This window comes from Xiphophorus maculatus, chromosome 5 (assembly GCF_002775205.1).
Source record: "Xiphophorus maculatus strain JP 163 A chromosome 5, X_maculatus-5.0-male, whole genome shotgun sequence".
In the NCBI taxonomy this organism is placed as follows: domain Eukaryota; kingdom Metazoa; phylum Chordata; class Actinopteri; order Cyprinodontiformes; family Poeciliidae; genus Xiphophorus; species Xiphophorus maculatus.
In genome coordinates this window covers 9,419,754-9,435,530 of record NC_036447.1, presented here as the reverse complement: position 1 = coordinate 9,435,530, position 15,777 = coordinate 9,419,754, and the positions used below count along the sequence as shown (strand labels likewise).

The following is a 15,777-nucleotide window of genomic DNA, read 5'->3' as shown; positions in this document are numbered from 1 at the left end:
GACTACCTGAATATACTGAATGACCAAGTTAGTCCATCAATGGATTGTTTCTTCGCTGATGACATGGGGGATATACCATGTATGGGGATATAACAAGATGACAATGCCAAGCTTCATCAGGCTGAAATTATTAATGACCATCAGACATTTTGGATTGATGATAACAGAGTTTAGACCTTATCTAGGTCTAAACACTTGTGACATTCCAGAAGTGCATTGAAACACTACCACGGCAAATGTGTGCTATAAACATAGTTAAAGGCGGTCCAATAAAATATAAGAGTGTTTGACCTATTTTGGATCAGGTAGTCTATAGGTGATAAATGACGCTAAATCTATGTATCCCTGAAAGGCTTAAGATCACCAATAAGGATCAGACTAAATACAAAAAGCATCTTTCAACTGATTATTTTACTTCTAGGTAAATAATTCAAACCAACCTGCCCATATAGGAAAAGAAAATACTCCCTAAACCTAATAACTGGTTATATCAATCAGTGTGCAACAACTGGCAGTGAGTTTTTTGGCTTGAATTTCTTTGTTTAAGAGGAAGAGGCAAGGTGGGGGAACTTCCACAGCCAAATGCCTCCGTCTGCACTGGTGCTGACCAGGATGCGGTTCAAGGTGCAGATCCTGGTGCAGGTAATACAGGCTCCAGCAGGCATACTTATGTGGGTTATTTTTCCTTGCATATAGTCCCACACCTTCACCCGCTTGTCTTCTCCACCTGCCAAAACAAGGAGAAAAATGTATTAATAACATGAAAGAAAGCTGTAAAATTGTCTTACAGTGTCAGCAGGGGAGGAGAAAACATGGGCTCTGAATAGATGAAACACGCTCAATGAGATACAAGAGGAAAAACAAGCCAAATCAAAAATATCAGGAATTAGTAGCTTAGGACAACTTTTTTTTTTCTCTTAAAACCCCTGTGATTCTGTAGGCACAAAAAAATCACCACAATCTGGTGGAACGAAGAAAGAGCAGATGTATGATGATCGTAGCTATCTACAGTTCTTTCATCAGTTCAGAAGTTTATATACACTTATCTTGGGCATGATTGTCAAATTAACTAAGGGTTTTTAACAATACACATTTTTAAAGCAAGCTTTTCGGTACACAAGTTTGAATTTACTGTGGTGTTTTTTCAAAGAATGGGCTTTGGGGATGACATCACAGAAGCCTAAAGTTACCCTGCTATATCTAATGTAAAGGCAATTTTGATGTTTATTTGGGATTGTTGTCCAGGTTCTTATCTGATCCCAACGATTGCTCTGTGATGAAAGGAATGCTGGGAATAACCAGGGAACCACCAAAGCTTAGGATGCTGAACACCAGTTTAACATCAACATGGGCTGAGATGGTCCCAACCGTCATGACATGGATAACTTGCCATCGCTGATCGAATCATGAATCCTGATCTCTCCGAGAAAATCCTGAAAAAAATTCTCTAGTCTTCAGTTCATGACATTGAGCCCAAGACCCTTTGGATTATGCACCAGGGCAATGAACTAAAGCACACCAGCGACTCCATCTCTGAAAAAAAACTACATGGAGGTTTTAGAGTGGCCTGCTGAAAGTTGGGGTTTAAATTTGATTGAGACGCTGTTGCACGAATGTTCCAAATTCCTCAAATGTGGATCATTTCAACAATTTGCATTAAAGGAGAAATTTATAACAGAAAATAATAATGCTCTTTCATACCACTGTATGCAAACTTCTGACCAGAACTGCATGTGATTAGCAATAAACCACAAAAGAACAAGCACACTAGACTTGGCTCAAATTAGAAATGCTGCTGATACAATGTAAGAGCAACAGACCTGTCACAAAGTGGCTGCCTTCTTGTGTGGTATGTATGCTGTTGTAGACCCCTGTCTCTGCGTCCTCCCGTTCTCTGATGTTTGTGCCGCCCATCACGTCCCAGTAAATGACCTGAGAACCAGATTAGCAAACACACAAATCAAGGTTACAGTGGGTGCAATGATAGAGTCACCTCTTGAACTTGCTCTGAGAATGAAAAGCTGACATAAGAAAAAAACAAAAAAAACAAAAGTTCTAGAATAAGTTAAATTATGCCTTCATTTTAAATAAGGTCACAGATATCTAGTAACTTTAACTCAAAAGCTGACCTGAGTGCACCCAAATCTGAATTGACTTAACTTATTCGGCTAAATGCACTAAACATTTGTTGCAGCATGTTGCTGAGAATAGACAGGAAAAATTTTAATTAGTCAAGACACCCGAAATAATTTGGAATCTGATATGTTTCTTTATAGGGCAAAACTACAAAACCCTTTTTATATTTTAGACCTGTAAAACAAAATGATTTTTGCATGTCTACTTTATTGCTGAGTGGGTAAAAAAATAGATTTTCATCGAAGAGAGCTCCATGACATGTTGCAAGCTTAGGGTATCGCTTTATATTCTAACCCTGCTTCAGACATCTACAGAACATTCTCCCTAACCTATCTGCTGCAGTTTCTTGATCTATCTGATGCAGGTTTTCATTAATTTTCTTCTGCAAACCTTTAAGCCCAAGGATTTTATTGGGTCCCATTTTTGTTTTACTTAGATCTACTGGAATAAAGAGGGGCTAAACACAAATACAGATTTGGAAAACCACATACAAGTTTGTGGTCATAATATAAGACTCCGAAGACCCCTATGATGAACGGAAACTTTGGACTTCGTGTTCCCTCGCCTGGACGCGGGTCACCGGGGCCCCACTCTGGAGCCAGGACTGGAGGGGGGGGCACGATGGCGAACGCCTGGTGGCCGGGCTTTTTCCCATGGAGCCTGGCTGGGCTCAGCCCGAAGAGGAAACATGGGTCCCCCCTCCCATGGGCCCACCACCTATGAGAGGGGCCAAAGGGGTCGGGTACAATGGGTGATGGGTGGCAGAGGTCCGATTCTCGGTTGCAGAAGCTGGCTCTTGGGACGTGGAATGTCACCTCTCTGATGGGGAAGGAGCCAGAGCTAGTGTGTGAGGTTGAGAGGTTCCGGCTAGAAATAGTCTGTCTCACCTCGACGCATGGCTCTGGTTCTGGAACCAGTCTCCTTGAGAGGGACTGGACATACTTCCACTCTGGAGTTGCCCACGGTGAGAGGCGTCGGGCAGGAATGGGCATACTTGTGGCTCCCCATCTCGGCGCCTGTATGTTGGGGTTTACCCCGGTGAATGAGAGGGTAGCTTCCCTCCGCCTACGGGTGGGGGAAACGGGTCCTGACTGTTGTTGTGCTTACGGACCGAACGACAGTTCAGATTACCCACCCTTCTTGGAATTCTTAGAGGGGGTACTGGAGAGTGCCCCTCCTGGGGACTCCCTTGTTCTGCTGGGGGACTTCAATGCTCACGTGGGAATGACAGTGAGACCTGGAGGGGCATGGTTGGGCGAAACAGCCCCCCTGATCTGAACTTGAGTGGTGTTCTGTTGTTGGACTTCTGTGCTCGTCACGGATTGTCCATAACAAACACCATGTTCAGGCATGAGGTTGTCACCAGGCACCAATTGGCACCAGGATACCCTAGGCCGCAGTTTGATGATCGACTTTGTCATCGTTTCATCAGATCTGCAGCCGTATGTCTTGGACACTCGGGTGAAGAAGTGCGGAGCTGTCCACTTACCACTACCTGGTGGTGAGTTGTCTCCAGTGGTGGGGGAGGATGCCGGTCAGAACTGGCAGGCCCAAACGTGTTGTGAGGGTCTGCTGGGAACGTCTGGCGGAATCCCCTGTGAGACGGAGCTTTAACGCCCATCTCCGGCAGAACTTTGAACACATTCCAGAGGATGTGGAGGACATTGAGTGTGAGTGGACCATGTTCTGTGCCTCCATTGTCGAGGCGGCTTATCGGAGCTGTGGCCGCAAGATTCTCGGTGCCTGACACGGCAGCAACCCTCGAACCCGTTGGTGGATGGGTTAGTGACCCGTTGGTGACAGCAACCCTTCGGTGAGGGATGCCATCAGGCTGAAGAACGAGTCCTATCGGGCCTTTTTGGCCTGTGGGACTCCAGAAGCAGCTGATGGGTACCAGCGGGGCGAAGCGGCATCCAGCTCGGGTGGTTGCTAAGGCAAAAACTTGGGCGTGGGAGGAGTTTGGAGAGGCCATGGAGAAAGACTTCCGCACGGCTACAAGGCGATTCTGGTCCACCATCCGGCATCTCAGGAGGGGGAAGCAGTACAGCACCAACACAGTCTACAGTGGGGATCGTGTGCTGCTGACCTCAACTCGGGATGTTGTGGGCCGGTGAGCAGAATACTTTGAAGACCTCCTCAATCCCACCAACATGCCTTCCAGAGAGGAAGCTGAGCCAGGGGACTCAGGGGACTCAATCTCTGGGGACGAGGTCGCCGAGGTGGTTAAAAAGCTCCTTGGTGGCATGGACCCGGGGGTGGATGAGATCCACCCAGAGTTCCTTAAGGCTCTGGATGTTGCAATGTTGTGTTGGCTGACGTGACTCTGCAATATTGCATGGACATCAGGGGCAGTTCCCCTGGTTTGGCAGACTGGGGTGGTGGTCCCCCTGTTCAAAAAGGGGGACCGGAGGGTGTGCTCCAATTATAGGGGGGTCACACTCTTAAGTCTCCCTGGCAAGGTCTATTCAGGGGTCCTGGAGAGGAGGGTCTGTTGGATAGTCGAACCTCGGATTCAGGAAGAGCAGTGTGGTTTTCGTCCTGGTCGTGGAACACTGGACCAGCTCTACACCCTCAGCAGGGTCCTGGAGGGTGCATGGGAGTTCTGGACTGAGAGCTAGGCTTTCTCGTCCAACATCAGTGTCTGACCTCACAAAAGAATTATCAAAGGTAGGAACTTCTATCCTTTGCATCTTTAAGAGTACCAGAGTCACTGTTCCTAAACTCAAAAGAACTATGAAAAACCAACATGGTAGTAAAAACAGAAAGGTTTCTCCCTTTGCCCAAGAAGAATGAAACCAGGACTGGGGAAAATGAGGACTCTATACCAGCAGGGGGCAGCAGAGAGACACCCCTGCTGTAACTCCATCACCAATGAGCTATTCTGTGATTAATGGAGTGAAACATCAATGAACTGTGGCTCCCAGTTTATGATGTTGTAGTCAACCAAGTGGTATTATTGGGCATTTAAACATTGTGATGTTGAACAGACGGGGTGACCTCTCGACCTCTGTGTTTTCATTCAGTGTTTGCTACAACATCCTAAAGCTATAACCTTCCAAGAGTGAACACTATTACAACCTCTGCAGTTCTCAAGGACATTGCATAAGTAAAGAAAGCAATTAGATTTTACTGAAAACATACAGAAACAGACCCTGTGGAGAGTTTACACAAATAAATAAAGCACTCTGGGTTGGCCACATGGATGTGCTAGTACTGGAAGACTAATTAAGCAAACAACTTCAAATTCTTAACCTCATAGACCACAACCATTATATGATATGATATGATATGATATGATATGATATGATATGATATGATATTATATTATATTATATTATATTATATTATATTATATTATATTATATTATATTATACTTCTTGTTCTTGGTAAAGCCTTTAAGATCTCAAATTTTCTTGTAAAAAACTTAACTCTGTAAACATCTACAGTATAAAAATGTGCCTGGTTCTGCGTTAAAACCAAAGCTGGAATTATCTGGAACCTTGAACTATGCATACAACACCTTGTCATGATAATGTAATCAATAGAGGCACATAACCAATTGAGTAATTTGGCAAACACTTGTCAGGAAACATTATATCCACATATATCATAAAATTGGTTTCCATATAGAAGGAAACAAAAATGAGCTCCAACACAGAACAAATTACTGAAAGTCGGTGTTAGATAGGGGATAGGACACTTGCATGAAGCTATTGATTCAAAGACAATTATGAGGATTTTAGAGAAACAAAACAGGCAACATCTTTTCATCCAAGGTTTTTTGTTATTTTTGAAGGACATGAACTAATTGCACACAGCTTTAAACACCAAAGCTTCAAAGACATAACATGTGTGCTTCACTGATTGCTGATGTCTAGATCTTTCTCATTGAAAAGGTTTGGCCTGCCTGAAAGAAAGTCTAAAATAAAGTCTCACACAAAACAGGGAGAGTGAAAATAAAAGGACACATTCCTTTCTGAGACCTTCATTAATGAATAAGCTCCGGAACATTTAGATCCAGGAAGAATGTGAATGTTGCACATTCCTCACTGCTACCTTATTAAAGCATAGCACAGTGTTAAATTTGACACTTGTTTGTGTTTTCTAATTAAAATGCATTTAAACATTTACGTTCCTCTTTGAGCTCAATGGCAGCAAGATGCTAAATGAAGTTACGGTACTTTGTATCGTTGTCGCCTATTTTTCTGTGAGGAAAATGTTTTGTAAAATTGTTGAGTTTTTTTTCCTGTACATATACATTTGTATCTTCAGCATACATTTTCCATAAAACCCCAACTGAATATTTATTTTTAGAATTAAAACAATTAAAAGCTAAGGTCCTAAAACAGAGCCTTGTGGTGTTCCTATTTTTAATTGTTGATGGATCAGGGCTGGGGGTAATATTAACTAATAAGACATAATCACTTTCCATTTTAGCAGAATCTCACTTTAAATATTCTGAACTATTCCTGTGAGAAACTGAGATTTGCCTTTAGTATTTATGCATGTAAACTGTTGCATCAAAGAAACAAAAAGTGAGAATTTGAAACTTTTATTACATTTTAGAAACCTCCCAAAGCCTAAACAATGGATAGTGGTAGGAACATTATCAGGTCTATATTCATCATATGGTCTCCCTTCACTGAATTATCATTGAACCATTATCATGATCATTAGTATCACAAATTTCATCTCATAAATGCAATCTGCCTGTGACAATAAATTCTAATATTATACATTTTGGCCACCTTTCTAGCTTTTCTGTTAGTCCTGTTCGTCCCCCTTCCCATAATCTTCCTCAGAGGGAGGGTGGGAGGTGAGGAACGACAGAAACGCAGAAGAGGAGAGAGAGTGTTGCTGTTTGTTGTTTCACACAGAGCGCCTGTGTCTTGGAATGAGCAGATGGTGGATCTGGCTGGCACTTGGGTGGCACATGCACATCCGCAGGAAGGCAAAAACAGTCATCCACTCCCCCCGTCCCCAGCTCCCTCTCCCTCGCTTTCTCTGAATGGCTCCATCTCACTCATTCCCCACTTACTTCCACACACACAACACACAGCGACGCTTTAATCAGCACAACTTGTCCTCACCTCTCTGCATGCAGGAAAGACAGCAATATGTGTGTAGCGTGAGGCCGGGTTCAAGAGATGAGGGTAAGGTGCACGATTAGAAGCAAAGTGTGTTGCTCTCCTATAGCGTGTTTGACCTTATGCAAATCAGCAGCACCCAGTTAATCAAAGTTGCTCGCTAAATAAAGCATGCCTGTTTCTTTGTCCCAGTCGCTAGTAGCCAGCACAATGGCTTAATTATGTGGAGCAGAGGAACAAACAGCAAGCTATTGAAACTGATGTGTTGACATACTGTTGTGTGTGATTGTGCAAGGTTATTACTGTGCTCTCCCTGCTGCTCTAAGCAAAGAGAGCTAGGGCAGCAGAGAGAAGCACAGACTCTTTTGATGGAGATTCTGAATGAAAAAACAGCACAGTGATGCATATGCACTGTGATCGTTTTTTTGTTTTTAAATAATAATAATTAAAGGCTAGCTCATTTTTGTTCTGATACATTTCAGTTGTGTTGTACAACCCATCAAAAAATACAGTAAATAGCTAACTTTAATGTGACTGGCATAAGAGTAGTTGTCTTGCATTTGGAAAATTGTAGGTTGGATTTCACCTTTGTCTACCACTGCATATTGATGTACACGGATAGGGTTGGACATCTACCATATCGTTCGTCATTTATCATGATAAGAATCTTTGTCATGATGAATTTAAATTAATTATGTTTTTTCAAAAGAAAAAATTCTCCATATCATCTGTATTGTTAGTATCACAATTTCCTCCACTGTTTATTCAATAAGAGCATCAATAAAAAATAAATAATTTGAAAATATGAATTAATGTAGTTACCGTGTGCATTTTAGTAATGCACACCATACGTCTTTATGTGACATGCTGTCCAATAGAAGCATAAATCTAAAAAAGTAGTGATGAATAGTTTCATCATCACTTTTATTGTTATTGCAGTAGTACCACAAAATATTGTGATAAAACTTTTTGTTCCTGGGCAAGACACAAATACCCCAACTTTCCAACCAATCTGCATATTTGTGTGTTTGTGCGTGTTTGCAGGTTGAATCTGGCTCTACTGTAAAGTGATTTGAGTGGTCAACCCACTTACTCTTCAGTCCTTGGTTCAATCCCCGATCCATCCCTAATCAATCACATAACATCTCTTTGAAGCTTGTGATTGTAATGTAAATAAAGGTGAAAAGCTTCAATGGCTGTTAACACATTTGCAAAACATTAAAAAACGGTTTCAAATATCTCCTTAAAACGTTCTAAACACACCTTTCCGTCAGTTCCACAAGTAACAATCTGGTATCCGTCTGGATGGTAGCACACATTCCGGAAAAGAGTGTCGGTTTTGATCTTTTGACGGGCATGAAAGTGTCTGAACAAAGGTAGGCACAGAAGAACAATTGAACAGTTTAAAGAATTCAAGAGGAGTAGTTTTACTGATTTGCTTTTGAGCTAAAACAACATCCAGCCTGTCACACAAATTTCAAACAATGTGAACCCTCAAAGTCAAGTCTCTTATAATGGAATTGTTTAAAGATAAAGGCACTGAAGGTGGGCAAAATAAATAGGGTCAGTCTGGAAGCAGTGTTGGACTACACTGCTTCCGGTCTCAAAAACGGTGGTTTATTTCCTCCCAGTTTCTTTTCTAATTCCCAGGAGGAATTAGAAAATTCCTGTTGGGATGGATGAGGACAGTTCACTGATGACAAAAAGGAAAAAAATCACAGCCAGAAGTAATTACATTTTTTTTGTGTTTTTTTTTTTATGAAAGGAAGCATGATGTCTAAAGATATTAATCATGGGAGAGCTGTGTGGATCAGTTGGTCGAGCTGCAGTCATAGACATGGTTGTACTGGGTTCAATTCCTATTCTTAGCACATGTGCCTCACGTCTTCCCTATGTCAAGTCAATTTTCTGTTTAATGAAGAAAACTAGTGGAAAAAATAATTTAAAAACACTTATTAAGCTCAATAAGCATAATTATTGTATTCATCCTCTTCAAGCCAGACATAAAGACCAAACATTACCAATTTATTCTTATAACAGACACAAAGTCTCATTTACATGTCTCATATCAAATTTCTAAAGCTTTCTAGACTACAATTTATTGAGTTCTCATTCCAAGTGTCATTTTTAAAGCAGAAAAAAAAGTTTTCTGTAAAACTATTGTACATATTTCTATAGTGATCATATAGTTCAAATATGGAATCTGATAAAAGCTGACATGCATACATCCATCAGCGGACAGAATGTCTAGGTGGATGAAAATACTTAAATCTGATAGTTTTCCTTATTGTGTAGGAAAACTTCCTTCTCTTTGGCACCATTAAGTCATGTAAGGGTGATTTAATTGAACCCCATGATGAAATTATGTAGTAATATGCTTTGACACATCTTTTCCACTTCACATGATCTCAACAGAATCAAATTTGTTGTGGTGTAACAGTAAGTATGAAATATCTGTGTGTGTGCATGCTCTTTCCAGCGCTGAAGTGTGCAATGTAGTCTCCAGATGGGCTGCTTACACTAAGTCCCAGATGATGCAGAAGCCATCGGAACTGACTGTGACGCATTCTTTGTCATCGCTCTTCATTTTGAGACAAGACACGGGCCTTCTGTGCCCCACCATGATATTCAGTATTTGGTGGGTATGAGGCAGCAGTTCCCACACATGCATCTGCAAATGAGACGCAAACACATTCATCTCCATTCCTTAGTCTTATTTTGTTAAACAGATACAACCTATTAAAGCATCTCATTTTCTTAATTTGTAGCATTTTGTAAAAAAAAAAGACTTCAATTTGTGCAACCACAAAAGGAGCCACTGTCTGAAAATGTTATTTTTTCCTGTGTTCATCTCTTGAACTGAACATTTTATCTGGAGAGTGAATATTGGAATATACTGACCTTCCCTTCTCCTCCTCCACTGATAATTCTTTTGCTGTCCTTGGTGCCAGCGATGGCTGTCACCCCCTGTCTGTGAGCGTTGTTAATTACTACCATCAGCTGCCCTTTCATTCCAAACCTACGGATATTGCCATCACTCCATGCTAGAACAGAATAAAAATTGGTATTTCAAGTGCTGTGAAAGTAAGAAATACTTTGCACTAGTGGATAACTTCTGCATAGCCGAGACTGAGATGGATGAACCACAGTTTTATGTTGCTTTAAGATGGATACAGTGTAATACATTTAGAGTATTCTCACAATGCAACCCAGGACTGGTCTGATTTTAATTACATTTTTATTTCTCATTTGCTTTTTTACAAATTAAATAACAAACGACAGAAAATACTTTCTAAAAATTGTTTTAATTTCAATCTTCTTTTCTGGGAGTTGATGCAAATTCAGGGTTGACACTCTACACAGCTCTCTAAAAAGTAAATCGCCATAAACAAAAAATTTGATTTAGCGAAAAAAACGATTTATAACCCAGTCCTATTACAATCCCAATCTTCAACGTAATTTATTGGACATTTCATGTCCAGTGTTTTAGTCAAAGACCACGCAGTGTACAATTTGTGATGTGGAGGAAAAAATAAATAAATAAATTCATGTATCATTTTCCTCCCACTTTACACTTTGTGTTGGTCAAACACATAGGATCCCAACAAAATATGTTGAAGTTTGTAGTTGCAATGTGATAAAATGTAAAATGCATCCTGAAGAATTAATACATTTGAAAGACTCTGTAGATGCACTGTCTGAATCTCACCACTGATGATACTGCAGTCATCATGCATGAAGTCTATGGCGTTGCAGGTCACGTTGGGAACAGTGATGCGCAGCTGGTCTTTGGGCTTGCCTACCATCCACACTCTGATTTCTTCCCCAGAGCAAGTTGCAAATAGCTTAGAGGTGGCACTACCACACAATAAAAGTAACAGCGAGCGTCAGGTATTGACCTGATGTTTGCTTGGCTTCATAATAGATGTTGCATAAGTATGTCACCCTCTAGTGAGCAAACTAAGGAACTGAGGTAATGTTGAAAAAATGCTTGGATTATTGTAAAACAGGGAAATCAAACTCTAATATACTGTTGGTCAAACAGAAGAAGTTCAGATGTTACATGGTAATACATGATAAACCAAATGTCCAATGAAAAACAGAATTTTCAAAATCCTATGCAGCTTTCCCTATTTGTAATTTAATTGGAATCCTATTTTCACAGGCTCACAATAATAAGATTAAGTCCTCTGCATGAGAATTCAAACATTCACATGCAAGTAGAAAGAAAATGTGAATAAAGAAAACATTAATCAAAGCTCATTTTTCTCCACTTTGATGTACTGTAATAGCCTTTGGTTCAAGCAAGATACCTGAAATTTCTTCTATCTATTTGACTGGCAGTGGCATGAGGTCACTATTGAATGCACATAGAAGAGGGGACGGGGGCTTGTGGTTCCTGAATGACATATGAATACATCATTGATTTGTATTATTAGTGGAACATGTGCTGTCCAGCAGCAGGCCAACTGTAATAGACATTTAGGATTATTTTTGGGGCAAAACATAATTGCGTTGGAATGACTTTGTCACCTATGTTGTAAAACCTGCAGCTTGTGGAGGTTTATGAATTCCCCTGCATGAGAAATGCATCATTAGAACATTTTCTTGGATGTAAGACAACTGTTGCAACTGAAATTGAGAACCAAATCTGTTTCTGTCAAAATGTAAATGTGAGACAGGCCAACACAAGAAGGACGCTGAAACTGATGTGCTGCTGCTTTCTTCTAAAACACCGTCTGAAAATTGTGGCAGACATGGAAAAACAGCTGGAAATCAGAAATTCTGACAACTTCAATAACTTTAAACACTTGAACAGAGAGTTGATATTTTTTGTTGTGGTGGGAGCTCACTCAGACAGAATAGAGGTATTAGACTGGATAGGCTAAACCTAAGCTCATAAATAATTCCAGACAAAAGATTTTTTTTGTCCTCAGTGATGTCTTTGACTTTCCCTGCCTGAACCGCCTGAGTGAAACTTACTGAGGAAGGGCAACGTCCTTGACAGCGCTCCTGTGACCTGTGGATATGAGCTCAGCTGTAAAATCCTTCAAATGGAGCCGGTACATCTGAGCCTCCTCTGTGCCGACATAGAACTGCTCTCCCCCTTCGCTGATGGCAATGGAAGTCACTGCGTTTTCCAGTTGGATTTCCCTATCGGGGGATACGGAATTAGCAGGTTTTACTATCATCTGAGAAAGATCCAAATGGTGAAAGATGAGAATTACCTGACAGGTTTGAAGTTAATCTGGGAGCACAGAGCTAAGATACCAGATCCAGAGCCAACAAGCAGGTCTCCAGATTCCAACAACTTAAGAACATTGATTCCCTTAACACAAAACATGATTTATATCATCTATCAAGCTGGAAAAAGGTATTCAAGATAATGAAGACCATGTAACACAACAGATGTTGAGGAGAAGTTTATATGTAGCATTCAATTTATCCTTCAAAATAGTGACACTATAGCACAGTGTCAGACCTAACTTAATACATGGCAATCCACCTGACAGGACAGGAAATATGAACTAAGAACTGAGATCTGATGTGATTAATGCAGAACTAAATTAGTTTTAAAAACCTAAAACTCTTGACAAGATAGCCAGTTGCGGAATAACGTAAATAAATGGTGTCATTCCCATAATTCATCATTCATTTGCAGATACAATAAAATCCTTGACATGAGTGCTTGCTTGTATTTCCTAATGAGCATTTCATCAGGATAACTTTACTTTCGGAGAATGCAGTGCTAGAACTAAAAGAGAAGTGGATGTGAAGACTTACATGGATGAACTTTGCTTTACCGGGACCACAGATGCTCAGAATTTTCCTCTTTACGTCGATTTTCATTATGTCTCCACTTAAAGTGGCACAGTACATATATCGATTATCCTCTGATATCTGTGTAAAAAAAAAAAAGAATTTCAAAACAGCACAACTGCACGTCTTACCTAATTACCTCTTATGATTTCATTAATATTTTAATTTCTGTGCAATGGAAGCATTTCACAGATAACGTAAACATGGCTTCATACCTCGATACATGACACATGTCTCTTCAGCATGTTTGTCCAGCAGTCGGTGGGCAAGATCCTTTCGTTGACAAACTTCCAGACTCGCAGTGTTAGGCTGGCATAAAAATAGCAGTACCAATGAGACACATTTTGCTGATTGAAAACTATATGGATCTCATCATCACTGACAAGCACAGCAACCAGCCAAACAAATTAACTAATATCGACTTATTACACTGTGTCTGTCTATAGAAAAAACCCAGTACAACTGAAATTCTAAAAAAAATCAAAATTTGAAAAGAACCACTAATATAACTGGTTTTCAAATTGAGGCACAATTACCAGTGGTTGTATTGGTTGCCTTTAATAATGCTCAGAAGAAATCTTTCTAAATATCATCTGACTGTGACGTAATGATTATATTTTCCTCATTTCATTATAATGAAATGAGGAAAATATGGAGGTATAGCTGCTTATACAGTTTTTTCATTTATCTCCGCAGCTCAAATGTGGACTTGAATGATATCCAGCCCAGACTGACCATCTTCTAGTTTCATGTTTATCAAGCAGTGGGACTTTTTTTTTTTGGTTTTTGGTCACCAGGCTAAATGCTACTAGTAAAACTAATGACATTGTGTTTTCTGCATTTTATATTTTCAAACACTTTAACAACCAGTTTACTAGATCAGCATGTAGTGCAAGTGCAAGGAGGCCATATTGGATTTTAGGTTAGATTTGGGGAGAAATCATTCAACTTTCTAACTCATGATTCCAATTTCTAAGAACTTAACTGGTAATTTTTTTAAACTGTTAACTTGGAAATCGAAGTAAAACGAGTCAGCTTATTAAAGTGCATCATTACAGGATCATACAGAACCAATAAATAAGAAAATTGTTTTTGTAAAACAAACTAAATGCTTCAAGTGTTGTACTTTACAGAAATTCTATTCATTATATGCTTCAGAATGATGAGACCATGGTATTTTTATTCAGCGTTATCAGACCATGAAAACATACCTAATACAGTTCCAACACATCCTAGAATGAGAGGAGATACCGTCCACCCACCTGCCAGCCGAAGCGAAAATGGTATCGTCAGTTTTGGAATATTCCACCACGAGGCAGTGACCTTGAGCTGAAGCTTTGTTCCTACAGATGAGCTGCTTGGTCTCAACGTTCCATACAAAAATCCTGAGAAATACATAGCAAATACCTTGCATATATCTTAGTCATCAAATGTTCATCCTGCTGTTCTTGTTCCTGCATGGTACTCAAATTTTACAGGGCTTTCAATCTTGTAAGACTTTGCTGTTTACCGGCAGTCATCTTTGCCCCCAAGAGACACCAGGTATTTTTCACTGGGAGAGAATGCGACTGATTCAACCTTGGTGTTGTGGATCCGCAGCTCGACATGGATTGTTCTCTCTGCATAATTCCAGATAATCACTGGAGCCTAGAGAAAAGTAAAACTGGAATTGAAGAGCATAGAAAATGCTATACAGTACAAAGACTTGTGAGTGTGGCTACCTGAAAGCCCATAAAGTTGACCTGCCCAGAGGCGATGTACGATCCACTTTTGGACACAGAAATGCAGGAGACGTTGTTTGAGTGTCCATCTAGAAACTCTAGCTTCCCATCCTCAATTCTTTTCAGGACAATAATACTTCCCAGAGGATAGATAAGGTGCTTCCTGTCTGGATGGAGCTTTAGGCCAAAAGGCACTTGTCCTGATAAGCAATACATTTCATGAGGATAAATACTGCAAAGCATAAACCACTCTCAAAGCTAATTTAAATCAGCCTTACTTGAAAATTTATACCTCTTAAATGTCTCAAATAAAGATTGAAATATACAACAATATATTTAAAAGCATACTTTGTGAACAGCAGAAGTGTCTGTGCTCTTTTTAGCATTTAAAGTTGACAAAGTCCATAATTGTAGTGAAATTATTATTTTTTTTTATTCTATAAAGAGTGTAAGTTTGGACACTACATCAAAATCCAAAATACTGTATGGTTGAATGGTAATTAAGGTTCAGGAAGCAAATAGAAAGTACATTATAACACATATTATATCCAGAAGAAATTTTAACTGATGGTATTGATGCCAAAGGCATCATGTCTTATTCATAGTTTTGAGATCTTTATTGTTTCCCTAAACACATTCTTCGTCAAATCCAACACTTTGCTTGCACCATGTACAATCTAAGCAGAAAAACTGCCTTTTTATCAAAGAAAATAAAAAGGGAAAAATTATAGAAATAAAAAAAATGAACCTTAAAAAGAACTATACAACACAGCAATGTTTTTAATAGACCTATGGGAAAAATCTATTTTAATATTTTAGGTGAATTAATGTATTTTCTGAACGTAAAACTTCAGGGGAGTATTAACTACAAACGAGCATTAATGTTGGTAGGAAAACCTACCGTTGAAACCGATAAGAGCATCTAATTCCAGAGGAATGGTTTTGCTTCCCATGGCTCAAAAACTGAACATCTCAAACACGACGTGTTAAAAAAAACTAAGTAAGTTAACTT

At 39.8% G+C, this 15,777-nt stretch overlaps 1 protein-coding gene across 1 annotated transcript; it reads right to left on the bottom strand.

The window, feature by feature from the left end:
- Positions 1-327: 327 nt before the first annotated feature.
- Positions 328-15,741, bottom strand: cfap52 (cilia and flagella associated protein 52). The gene is made up of 14 exons (XM_023334478.1): positions 15,667-15,741; positions 14,766-14,965; positions 14,555-14,691; positions 14,307-14,429; positions 13,260-13,353; positions 13,009-13,125; positions 12,453-12,553; positions 12,208-12,378; positions 10,934-11,082; positions 10,126-10,268; positions 9,744-9,895; positions 8,488-8,590; positions 1,821-1,932; positions 328-727 (listed from the first exon to the last, which is right to left on the bottom strand). The coding sequence occupies exons 1-14, from the start codon at positions 15,716-15,718 to the stop codon at positions 543-545; spliced, it is 1,839 nt and encodes a 612-aa protein (XP_023190246.1). The 5' UTR covers positions 15,719-15,741; the 3' UTR covers positions 328-542.
- Positions 15,742-15,777: the final 36 nt, after the last annotated feature.

What these genes read in the sequence shown, in the direction of transcription:
- cfap52 (XM_023334478.1), bottom strand. Translation starts at nt 15,718, where the DNA reads ATGGGAAGCAAAACCATTCCTCTGGAATTAGATGCTCTTATCGGTTTC. An exon ending in ATTTTCGCTTCGGCTGGCAG is followed by an intron (nt 13,354 to 14,306) that starts GTGGGTGGACGG and finishes TTTTTATGCCAG; the next exon opens with CCTAACACTGCGAGTCTGGA. An exon ending in AGGCAGCCACTTTGTGACAG is followed by an intron (nt 728 to 1,820) that starts GTCTGTTGCTCT and finishes TTGTTTTGGCAG; the next exon opens with GTGGAGAAGACAAGCGGGTG.